Below are 13,111 nucleotides of genomic sequence, written 5' to 3' on the forward strand. Positions count from 1 at the left end.
TTTTCGGTCCTCCGAAACTTCGATTTCTTGCCACTCCAACAATCTCTTACAGATTTTCCACAAAGATTTATAACGTTCAAATGTAACGTAACTTAAATCGTATGCGAGTCGGCTGAACATTTTTTTACGGTCCTACATTTTTTAAGGGTGAAATTAAGCCAAATTGACCGATGGTTGTAATCGACCATTTTTGATTTGGATGACTTTTCGTCAGAACTTTTCTTTAAAATCATTAAGCGAAGTTCTACCAAAGCAAAAAAAAATTTTAAAAATATTTTCGAAAGTTCTAAATTTCACAATTTCCCAGATTTCGCAAATATATTTTTTGAATATCTCAAAAAATATTATTGTCTAAAAAATGGTGGTGGGCGCGTTTTATAAACAAAAAAAATCCAAAAAAATTAAAAAAAAATAATTAAAAATTTTTAAATCTATAAAATCGTAGATACAAAAACGTACATATTTATGTACATAAATTTTTGACTCAAATTTTTTTTGTATACAATACCTCTAACTCATCTTAAAAGTTCCTGAAATTTTCAGTAAGGTATTTTTTTAAGATATAATTTATGAAACTTAAAAAAAAGTATTGCAAACTCTACATTGAGAATAAATTTAAATTAAATAATAATTTCCTAACATAATTTTATCTATAATTTAAAAAAAAAAAAAAATTTTTAAGTTCACAAATACATATCTTTAAAAAAACACCTTGACAATTTCAGGATCACTTTGAGGTATTGTAAAATTGTATAAGTTTTTGCTCTTACGATTTTTTGTAATATCAAAGTTCTAGTATTGAATAAAAAAATTTTCACCTCAAATTTTTATAAATTTTTTTAAATTTATAAATTCAGTTTTTTTTTTATTTATGTCTTTTATATATCTCTTCTTTGCAAGCCTAAAACGAGACCAGAACCACTTTTGTACCTTTAATAGTTATTGAAATGTTTATTCAAAAAATAAACTTGCTAAATCCCGGAAATTTTCAAGTTTAGAGTTTTTTAGTAATTTTTTTACTTTGGCAGAACTTTGTTACATGATAACAGAAAAGTTCTGACCAAAATTCATCCAAATAAATTCCAACCATTGGTCGATCTCACATGGATTGACCCATATACATATGTATGTACATATGTACATTTGCTTAACATAGACTCCGACTTTATTGCTTTTAGTATTTTTATTTCTTACATATTATGAATCCCATTGCATATACTCGCATTTTATTTGCAGAGTTTGTGCTACATATATGTAATTTCGCTTTTGAAAAAATACCCAAGAAATATTTACTCAAAATTAATAAAAATTTTTTCTGCACTTGTTCAAGCTCAATGTAAAACCAATTTATAATTGCAATTGCTTTCAAATTTTTTTGTCAACTAGATTTATTTTACCTTGAAGTCACTTACATACTTAGTACATAAATGCAGCTTACTTAAAAATACATTTGACTGTACCTGTATGTTTTTTGTGATTAAAATCATAAACAATTATTTTCAAATTACTATTTTGTTTTCAATTTCGCTTCCCTATAACTTTTCGTTCCTTTCAAAATAATAGAAGTCCCTGACACAAAGTTAAAAGGTTAGTTAGCGGCCAAAGGCATGCAAAGGCATAGACTAAATATGTAGGTATAATAGAGTCTAAAGAGAGGCCAAGAGACAGATCAGATAGTAGTATTCATAAAGAGTTTCTAGACCAATGGCCAAAAGGAGAGAGATGGTAGAGAATTATAGTGGCGAATTTCTAGCAATCGGCTTCAATGGGTTTTACTCTATGTTGCTATGTATGTATGTATGTATGTATGTATTTATGTAAGTATGTGTTTATGTGGCTTGTAGGAAACCTAATTTGTATGGTATTTATGGTTTTATGTTTATGTGTTCTATCTACTAATTTTTTATGGCTTGTATGTATGTGGTATGTATGTATGTATATGTATTTATGTTGCTTTAGGGGTTTGCGAGGAAGTAAACCCATTTGTGAGACAAGATGCCGATGGACGATGTACCATTTACTCTTCATGCAGCTTGCAAAAATGGGTCTCAGAAGGAAGTAACTGATGCCTGAGTTTTTCAAGCGCACTTTTGCGGGGCAATATTCTAAAATAGTGTTTTATTTTCTGTAGGAATACAAATGTATACACATTTATATCTATTTGAAATCACAATATCTTTCTCCTCATTTTATTGTTATTAACTGTTAGTCAAGTCTTTGTTTGATACTATGAAAGAAAAATTTAAGCTTTACTTATTTAGAAATCATCGATAAAAAGTTTTTAGTCGTTTTTGTCCTAAGCATATTTACCAAATTCTATTAAAACACTTACTTATTTATTGACTTTTAAAAAAACATATCTTCTCCACAAATCAGTATTTTTTTTTCTATATCACTTCACTTAATTGCAGGGTATTCTCAGGCTGTTAATTCACACTTCTCCTTCTTAGTAAGTGCTTTGTGACGTATTCCAATCGCAGTTATGACAGTCGCATGCACCCGAAAACGATGTCGTAATCGAGAATATGAGTTAATGTATTTTGTCGATTAGAATGCAGTTGAATTTTCAGAATAAAGCAACGCGCACTCAATACAAGCACTATAAAGTTACCGATGTCGAATGGACTATATATGAGATAGATCAACGAACTGGAACCAAGATATAATGTTTCAAAAACCATGACACCATGAAATGTTGAAATGTACTCATAACACTAACGACGGCGATTCAATGCAATGGTTTCGATGAATAAGCAAAATAAATTTTTTTATAAAACATAAAACTTACCTGGCCAGTACTTTTTAGGTATTGATATGTGCCATGAAGTGTATTGATATTATCACGTCCTGAAATAGGGAAGAAAAGGTGGTGTAATTAAGTTAAGGTCAGCTACTCTAATTTAAATTAATACTACAATTAAAGAAAAGTTTTATGTGTATCAATCTCAACCTAAATTTTAATCTCAATCTTAATTTAAATTTTAGTCACAATCTGAATTTTATTTAAAACTGGCTTAACTACCTAAATATTCTTATAAATGGTACTCGCATTCTTTAAAAATTATATTGATGTTAAATTCTTTATATGAAATATTTTACAAAAATGAGTTTACAAAGCTTTTAAAATCTGTTTAATTTTTGGTAATTAGCATTTATATGTAGTCGCGAAAAATCTCTTTTTTTAATAAACATTACATGCATCAGATACTCACTTGATTCTCTTGAATTGATGTGATTACCAGTTAAGCCGAGTGCTGAAAATTCCGATGGTTGTAATTTCACTTCCATCTCCTTGAGGCGACTATTTAATTTATTTGTATGCATAAAAAGGAAAAATGTGCAGGATATGGCCAATATAGCGATGAGTTCAACGGATCTGGGAAATAAGTAAAAAATACATACAAACATTTCTTAGTTAAATTTGTTATTTAACTATGTACATACATAGGAAAAATATGGGGCCGTGTGAATAAAAACTAAGCAATTGCGTTTTATTTTTTTTAATTTTAATATTTTTTTTTTGTTTTTTTTTTATATTTTTCTTAAAATTTCAGACTCGATTTATTCAAATAAATTTAAGTAAAGGGTGTGAAGTTTTAAGAAAAGTAATTGCTTAGTTTTTCCATACGGCCCATGGTTTCTAAAATTAACAAGCTCGCCATCCTGAACGAAGGAGCAAATAAGTATATGGGACGTTCCACACCAAACGAACGGGGTTCACACTTCATGTGTTTGATTCGTTTCAAATTTTTAGGGTTGATGCACAAACATAAATAATAAATAAATATGTAATTTGAGCTTGATTAATACATTTTTAAAGACTTTACAGCACAAAAACAAATATCTCGAGAGCGGAGCTAGCAAAAAATTTGAAAAAAATCAAAAAAAATTCTCGATGAAAAGAAATATTTTTAAAATTTTTTCTTGAAAAATTTTTCACATACAAATTTTTTTATTAAAAAAAATAGTTTTTTTTTTTGAAAATATACCATCTCAAAAAAATTTCAAAAAATCACAATGGTAGCTCTGAGTATCACGCAATATGTAAGTATAGTATTATGGGGTGCACTCTACATTTGTAAATTTGCAATGTACGCATTTTACCCAACTTCTGTGTAAAAAAAAAATTCAAATTATTGTAGACAGAGAAAAAAACAAAGATATAACATTCTGTAATTTTTTAGATGAAACTCTAAAGCCAATACTATAGAACTATTTAGGTTTTTGGGGCGAAAAACTAAATGAAGTGATTTTCACGTGCCACTTTTGAAGTCAGCTTAAATACATTAAGGGAGTTCTGCTGAAAATACATAAGTACATACATGCATACATATGGCGCGATTTTTAAATAAATTGTATATTTTTATATTTAAGTTCTTTTGTCACACACATATTTTTTTAATTAATTACAGCGCATATTTTTAGTGAGCCAAATATATTTCAATATTTGTTTTTGTTATGATTCCTTCCTTTCCACTCCATGTAACTCCATGAATATGCATATTTTCACATATGAATAACTAATGAAATAAAAAAGGGGCTCCAATTGAAAGAAGCTGGTATTGTAAGCATTTGTATTCTTTCTCTAAACATTAATAAGCATTTTAAAATATTCAATAAGGTCTTTGAACTTTTTCGAACCATTCTACTGTATGTTTGCTTGCTTATAGCCGCAAGGCAGGTAAAATGGCGTTAAAAAATTAAAATTGCTTAGAAGCAAAAACTAAACAAAGATAAGCCGAAATGCTTACATACGCACATTTAAGTAAGTAATACATACACATATGTATATATGTATGTCCATACGACGTTTGATCTGCAGATCAAAGCAGATTGGCGAAAGAAAACAGTTGAAGCACCTTTGCTCGTCACGTATGTACATAAATACATACATACATAAATGTGGATGTCTAGTAGTTGATCGAAAAATTAAGTGGCCAAACTACAGGTCGTCGAATTAGCCAAAAAGTACGATGAATCGCCAATACTATCCAGAATATTGAAGGTAAGGGTCAATTTTAATACCGGTTTGCTTTCTTAATGATATGTAACATAGCATAGCAAACGAAATGAAAAATGTGGTCTCTTAATTTAAAGTTCAATGAACGCTTTTGCTACGAATGAATGCTGGATGATCGTAGATACAGGCATACATTCATACATATGAAAGTATATACATACATACATACGTATGTAAGTAAATATCGAGCTAGTAATAGCGTGTGCGCAAAATCGCTTATGTCAGACTTATTTTATGCAAATATAAGCATACTTATGTACCTGCATATGTAAACGGTTTAATTTTAATTAGCTAACTACATTTTATGCGACTGATTCGCCTGAGTTTGTTTGTAAATATGTATACAAGCGAATAAATATGTGTAAATTGTGAATGCAAAATTACAAAATTGTTGTTAGCTCTTTAATTTCTCAACCGTAGTAGATAGATTAAGATTGGAGATACATATACATACTGTGGCTCAAACAAATGACCACGTGTTGATTTTCTTCAAATATTCGTAATGTTTTTCGAGCTAAATTTTTTTTGTTATTTTTCTATAAAAATATCGTCTAAGCTTTAATCAAACCCGTATTCAAACTTTATACAAAATTTAGGAAAATTCTACAAATTTTCATCAAAATTTTTATGCGGAATTTTTGGGTGTGCAGTTTTATAGACCATACAATTTAAGTCTAATGAAGGCAAGTTTCAAATGGCTAAAAAATCGCGTTGATTTTTGAGATTTTCTTTTTGTGACGGATTTTTGCACTTTTTTCCTTATAAGCATGAATTTCTTATGAAATGAAACGCGGGAGAACGTTAGCAACAAAATTTCAAAATATCAACCGCCAGTTTTTGTAAATTGCACTTGTTATATTAAAAAAGCCGAAAAGTAGCCTCCAAAAAAAATTCTCCAAAATCAACGCGATTGAATTTTCCTAAATTTTGTATGAAGTTTGAAACTATGATTTATACGGCTTTGGTTAAAGCGATATTTTTATAGAAAAATAACAAACAAAAAAATTTAGCTCAAAAATACATTACGAATATTTGAAAAAAAATCAACACGTGGTCATTTTTTTGAACACTGTATGTATGCAGGTACATTAAGGTGGTCTTTAAAATCAAATGAACGACATATCAGTTTTGGTACCGATTGATTGGATATATAGAATCGACGTAGGGGTTGAGGCTTAGGAAATCTGATGTAAAAATTTGCTTTCTAGAGTTAAGGACCACCCTAATGTACATATATTTTATTTGCAAGTATGACGGATTTTTAGATTTTGTTTATTAAAACTGTGCTTAGTGCGAGTCTCAACACACACGACTACTCCAGATCCCTAAACGAGATGGGTAAGTAGTCTGAACTTTATTATTGCATTATTGGAACCAGAACGTGCCAGCCGACGAGAAGACGGACGCACTTGCAATAGAGGGCATGGACGTTCCACTTTTGCAGTACTGGAAAGGTTTGGCCAGGCTGTTCGCTACCTGCGAGCTCTTTTTAAGGGATCCATCTCTTAAAAAAGCAAGTAATAAGTGGACTAGTCTAACCACTCACAGCAATACGGTACTTACATACATATGTGGATGAAATGGAACGAGAAACGGTCGAAAGGTGCCATCATGCTAGGCATATATAAAATATTTTATATTTCCTATCGGGCTGCTCATGCGGAGCAGTTCTCTTGTGCTCACCAACACAGCCACAGTTTTCTAGATGTTACTCAGCGGGAGGGATTGAACCCACTCAGGTGCAGTGGTCGTCAAAACCCAGAATAACCTAGTATTTAATATAATAATATCCTTTCTATCGAAGAATCTGGCCTGTCTAAGGATCTATTATGCTTCCAAGCACTTACTGGTTGCTGACTATACCTACTTTCACAACGTATAAATCTTCAAGAAACTAGAAAAAACAAAATTCTACCAAATATTGCGAAAACTTTATGGAACCTTTTGCTAAGCTTTTCAATCTTCCACAATCTTCCTCTGATTTACTGCGAAAATAATGTTTCTTAGTTCGAACCCGGCTGAAGTCTTGCTTCTTAATAAAGCTTTATCAACTTCGAATACAACTGAAATTTATCCCAAGCTAACTAATATGCAAAAAGAAGAAGAATTCATAGGAAAGGGCTTTAACTCCAAGATATCGCTAAAAACCTCCTAAAGGCTTATTCATTTCATTCGGCTCCTATCTATATAGTATACTTATGTATTTTGATAACGATATGAATATTGAATAGAACTAAATTTCTTCTAGGAAAGCCTTAATTTCGTGACATGTCTTCACTAAAAGGACTCTTTAATCAACCGTACTTTTCTTTGCCAAAAGCTTTGATTCAGCCTTTCTCAATTTTGCAATTTTGCGCAATCCAAATCCAATAAAAGTCACACTAAAAAATCTCGCAAAATGTCGATACAGGAAATTGAAACAAACTAAACGATAATTAATTACGCAACGGCAGATATTACGGTAATTGCAAAGCATTGTAAAACGAAAGACTTGTTGAAAGAATCACCCGGAAACATAACTTCTTTTGCAATTGGCAATTGACTATAACACTTTTTTCATTGTCACATCGAATTGCATGCGAGAGATGGTTTACTGAACCCGGCTGAACGGTTTATTGCTCGAATTAAAAATGTCAATAAAACACAGATACATACATGTAAACATACTCATAAATCTCAAAAACAAGAAAAAGAGCTGCATTTTTTGCGGTAATAATCAGCTATCAGTGCAGTAGGCTAAGCTAATTTTAATAAAAGGCATTGTCTCTTCATTAAAAACAAAAAAAAATAAGAGAGCTAACTAGCAAGCTAATCATTCGCTAGAAAATTAACATTACGTAAAAGTTAAATTATTAAAGTTGAACTATCACAACCCAAATAAGTGCATGAGTGAAATGAAACTTATGTAAATATTATAAATTTTGCAGAAATCGCCTTATTTGGTTAAATACTACGCGTGGGTGGCATAAGTGAAAATTTTCAAACAACTTCTAATAGATGACACCCAAAAATTTGTGAAAGTTACAATGCTTTTTTAAGTGGATATAAATTAGCAAGATCAACTGTGTGGTATGTGTGTATATAAAAAAAAAAAAAAACCAAGCTATTTCGGTTTATGTAGGAGAAAATTTGCAAAGCCGTGACGAGAGCAGATAATGCTAATCAATTTGAAGGTGGCTTACGAGTACAATAACAAATATCCAACCGTATGTAAACAAATGAAGATTCAGCTAAATATGTATTTACATATATACAAGTATGTAAGTATGTATGAAAGTACAGAGTATGCAGATAAATTTGTACCTTATGTATATACTATGTATGTAGGTAAGTATGTGCAATCAATAAGGTAGCACATACACACAGAAATACATACATATATTAGGATGCCCCACAAAAAAAGTTGTTCAACCGGAATTGTAAGACTTATATTTTAATGGCCTTATTCATAAAAAATAAAATAGATTTATAGAGCTCTATAAAGTGACATTTTCATACAAATTTCCGATTTATAAAGCAGTTAAAGTCATCTTTATTTTTTATAAATTTGAGTGTAAGTCTATAAGTATCTTAAATATAATAAATTTTATAATTCTTTTTCGCTTTTATTAAGTTTAAGCGAATATTACAATCGACTTTTAACCAACTGCCCGATTAGCTAGAGACTTGAAACTTCAAACTTAGCTCAGACCGCGATGACAATGCAAAATTAAAAATGAATCAATACCTAGCATATGGTGTCCAGATAACTGTTTGAAAACCCCTACGTTTCCTACTTTATTTGGAAAATCCGTATTTAGGTTCCGGTTTTTTTTAGATTTAGAATGTAAGTATATTACTTAGGCTCCGTTTCAACAGATTCATTAAAGTGCAAATTAATTAGATTTTCGAATTTTTGGTTTCACTAAACATTTTTAATTTGTTTTTAATTTTGATTTAAGTGCCCTTTCCTCTTCGGTTAAATAAAATTTAAATAAGAATAAGCTACTCCGAGATGTTATACGTTTAATAAGCTGATCATTATACATAAACCTTTTTATTTCTGCAAGCATCGCGCAAACAAATGGTGGTTTCGTTTCTTCCAAAAAAATGTTGCCCTTCCACGGTGCAAAATGTGTTTGATGTTACACTCAACCCCCTAAAAGGGCATGTTTTTACCTTTTCGTCCCTACCTAGCTCACGCGTTTCATAATACTGTCGTTTTAAGCAACCATCTCATTTTTGGAGCAACCATCTCATTTACAGGGTAACCATCTCCACTGACAAAACTTCAAAGGGCAGAGAATGTGCCTTTTTTCGTCTTACAAGGGTGTGACATTTTAAAAAACGAGCACAATATTTTCTCACCGTTTGAATTTATTTTAGAATCGAACACGAAAAGAGAATTGGCAAAAGGCCACATTTTTTGGTAGAACCGAAAACACCATAAAATATTATTTAAAAGAAACGGACGAGAGCGACGTGGAATTTGTATTTCTTTTGAAGAAAATTTTTTTGGCAGCGAGTTTTCCATTTTCAGTACACAATATTGTATATCACATGTTTACTTGTAGAACAGCGCTGCTTTTACTACCACTTTTAGCACAGTACTGCTATACTTTAACTCAGTTAAATGAAAAGCTTATTGACACTGAAAAAAATTAATTGAGAATTCAACAAAAAAATTGTAGAGAAATAAATCCATCAAAATTTTAGCCGTTAGGCGGTGCGGTGATCGACCTTTTTTTACTAACCATTAATAAAAGCTTGTCTTTAAAAATGTTTTCTTTGTAATTACTTGTTTATGCATGGAGAGTGTTACACTCTAATGTACATATGTACATATGTACTTATTTGTGTGGATGTACTCAGTCTAGCTGCAAACAATTTTATGTCAAACACAAAGATGTTCGCCAAAGTTTTAGCAACATTGAACCGTATTACATATGTATTTGTTTACATGTGTATGTTTGTATGTAGGTACATATGAAGATATCAAATCGCGAAAGTAGTGAAAAGTTCATTAAAAAAAGATATAATATTATGAAATGAAGTCGATTGTTTGTCATTGCTTTTAGAGTGTTGATTGCAATAAGGAAAAAAAGCTATTTATGTACTATATACATACTTCAACTGATGTTATGTGTCCACTATGCAGATAGGGCACGCGCAGATCCTCTAGGCCAGCTGTATATGTACATATGTACAATATATACCATAGCTTTTAATGTTTTTGGTACCTGCATTGCATTTTTTACAATTAATTTTAATTGTTATTAGTTTCGTCTGAAAAAATTTCAAAAGCGATTGCTTATGTAAACTATTTCTACTTAAAATATCGCTTCTACCATAAATAAATTAATGCGTTTTTTAATTATTTGAAAACTTAGATATGTGCACCTGTCTTCGTATGGAATAGTAGCTTATGTCGGGAAGCTGGCTTTAGTATAATGCGGCATTCCCTTTATTATTTATACAACAAGGATTTTTTTGATAACACTTAATAAGAATCTTGACTTGCTAGTATCGGAGGTATTTCTTGCGTGTTTATTTGCCAAAAGTTCATCAACGGGTCGGCGCCATCATTATACTAAAGCCAGCCTTTCGATATAAACTACTTTTCTATACGAACACAGACATAGACCTTTTGTAACTCTTAACGAGAGAGTCCATAACCCAGTATGCTCAAGATAACATCCGCTTCCCTAATGAGTCCTGCAAGGGTCTTCGTAGGCGTTTTCTTTATTACAAAGAGTTGGACCATTTGAGCTTCAAAATGGATTAAGCGTCGTCTAGCCAAAGCCATGCAGTAAAAGATAATATATTCTGACGTCTCATCGTCTTCAAGACAGAGCCGTAATTCAGACTCTGTTATGACACTCATTCGGTGCCAGTGAAATCGCAGTCGGTTGTGAAAAGTCAGGTATCCAGAGAGTAGCCTAATGTCATTTCTATTTAGTAAAATAATAACCTTTCTTTTGAAAGGGTAGCCCCTGTCTATGGCCCCTGGCCGCGTTGTGAGTGTACCTATTCAGTAAATATGACTGAGACCACATAATGGTTCAGATCCCAAAAAGGCAATTAGCGATCCTTCTCGTGCCAACTTGTTGGAGACCTCATTGCCTTCGATCCCATAATGGTCTGGGACCCAGCAAAGTGTTATCGTGTTTTTAGCTACACAAAATTCGTAGGGTGTATCTTCCCAAGAATAACTACTTGAAGCTCCTTTATGTAGAAGCACTCATTAGAGAGTCGCAGTTCCAGCTCCTTCGTGACTGCTGTTTCTTGCATAAAAATATGGGAGGAGTCAATCCGTGACGTAGAGACATGCCAATATACCTATATTTCAAAAACACACCGCACACAAATTTTCGGCCTTTAGCAAAAATTTTGAGGTGTTATCTTGTATTTTCGGGATCTCAAAGCATGCTGAGCTAGTTTTTTTTTCTATTGACCACTACATTCCCACGTCTCTTAACCTTTTCTCATTGTTTAATTTTTTTAAGTGGCCTCCACATCGGAGAGTATTTTCAACTACCGCATCCTGCCAAAGAGGCATTCAAAATAATTTTAGCCGCAACGATAGTAGGGACAAGCATTGCTATTTTCTCGGATAGCCAGGCAGCGATCAGGGCACACCTCCACCATTATAAAACAATGCAGAGAGAACTTTATCACTTAGCTGATAGGCATGTTGTTGCACTGATCTAGATGCCGGGCACAGCAGCATTCCTTGCAACGATATGACTGAGGAGCTAGCCAGAAAGGGGTCGTCGCTAAATGCCTCAGGGGCAGAAAGGTCTTGCACCTCTGCTCAAGGATCACCACACTCAGCGTTGGAAAAAGGTCGCTAACAGTAGGTGGGAAGACCTACAAATCATGTAGGAGTCTGCGCAAAACGCACTGGATTTCTCATCAAACTGAATAAGAAAGATTTATCTCGACTAACTGACGTTTACACAAGGCACTGATCCCTGGGAATCGATGCTGCAAGACTAGGACTGGAATAAAACACTTTTTGTCGTGTTTGTCGTGTAATTCACCAGATGCAGAGGAAATGGCAGGCAATCTGCTCTATAATTGCCCAGCACTGTATGTACAGGACTAGAATCAGATGTCTAGGTAAAACCTTCTACTGCCTTCTAATATAAATAAGTGATATTAGCCCGAGAAATTTTACATCCTGTCGCAAACAACAACAAACTAACTTATGCTAATTTCTTTTCAGTTCAAAGTGCGAGTAGTGGTTTAAGACGGCACGTATAAGTTGTAATTGAAGTTAATAAACTCGCCACTTCAATTAAACAACCCATGTCTAATGTACCAAAATATTAACCGTTAACGATTTTCCAACTACCATGTCTAATTTTTTTTACTTTCCAAGAATTTTCCATTACTAGGCGCACATCAATTTAAGGTTTATATTATAAATTATTACGCTCTATTTTAAATAATAATGTGTGAGAGAAAACAATGTAAAAATATATGATTAATAATGCAAAGTGGAATCATAACTCTAAAAAATAACTAAAGAAAATCTCATTGAAGATGGCAAAACGCCGAAACCGGGTTTTCCCCAAAACCAATTTAACAAAGTGTATGAAAGGTTGTGCCTTTTTTTTTAAGTGCTCTAACGCAAAAAAAAATATCATACAAAAATTAGCGGCATATGCCTATATACTATATACTGCCATATACTATTTACCTCAAAAATTCCAAAAAAATAAGAAATATACAAATTGTACCACATTTTTGCATTACCTTTTTTGATGATATTTCATAAACAACTGGCATTTCTTTTTAATGTTCCAGTATGTTTTACAAATATTTAAATTAAAAAGTTGAATTATTATTTGTAGCATAAACAATTGCTCAAATATTTTGTTGAAATTCGTCCAACAGCGAATACTATCGGATGGTTAAGAAGTGCGTCTGGGTTTAAACAACTTGGAACCACAACAAACAATTTTACAACAATATGATAACCAGTGTTGCCATGCGAGCTATTTTCCGGTTAGCCGGAAAAATCCTGTTTAGCTTCTTTTTTCTTAGCTATTTCTTAAAATTATTTAGCATTTTTGTTGGCTTTTTACTTTTGCTCAAAATATTAAC

The 13,111-nt window shown here is 32.1% G+C and overlaps 1 protein-coding gene across 1 annotated transcript in view; it reads right to left on the bottom strand.

Annotated features, from left to right (window-relative positions):
- The window catches only part of LOC118747216 (heparan sulfate 2-O-sulfotransferase pipe-like), a 32,481-nt gene that overhangs the window by 15,475 nt on the left and 3,895 nt on the right, over positions 1–13,111 (bottom strand). The window contains exons 2-3 of the mRNA XM_036481205.1: positions 3,213–3,376; positions 2,789–2,847 (exon numbers count right to left, since the gene is read on the bottom strand). Coding sequence (XP_036337098.1) covers positions 2,789–2,847; positions 3,213–3,376 — 223 coding nt within the window. The remainder of the gene's footprint in view (positions 1–2,788; positions 2,848–3,212; positions 3,377–13,111) is intronic.

The sequence above is a fragment of the Rhagoletis pomonella genome, unplaced genomic scaffold, assembly GCF_013731165.1.
Source record: "Rhagoletis pomonella isolate Grant_MI unplaced genomic scaffold, Rhpom_1.0 Rhpom_scaffold_00011, whole genome shotgun sequence".
Classification (NCBI taxonomy): Eukaryota; Metazoa; Arthropoda; class Insecta; order Diptera; family Tephritidae; genus Rhagoletis; species Rhagoletis pomonella.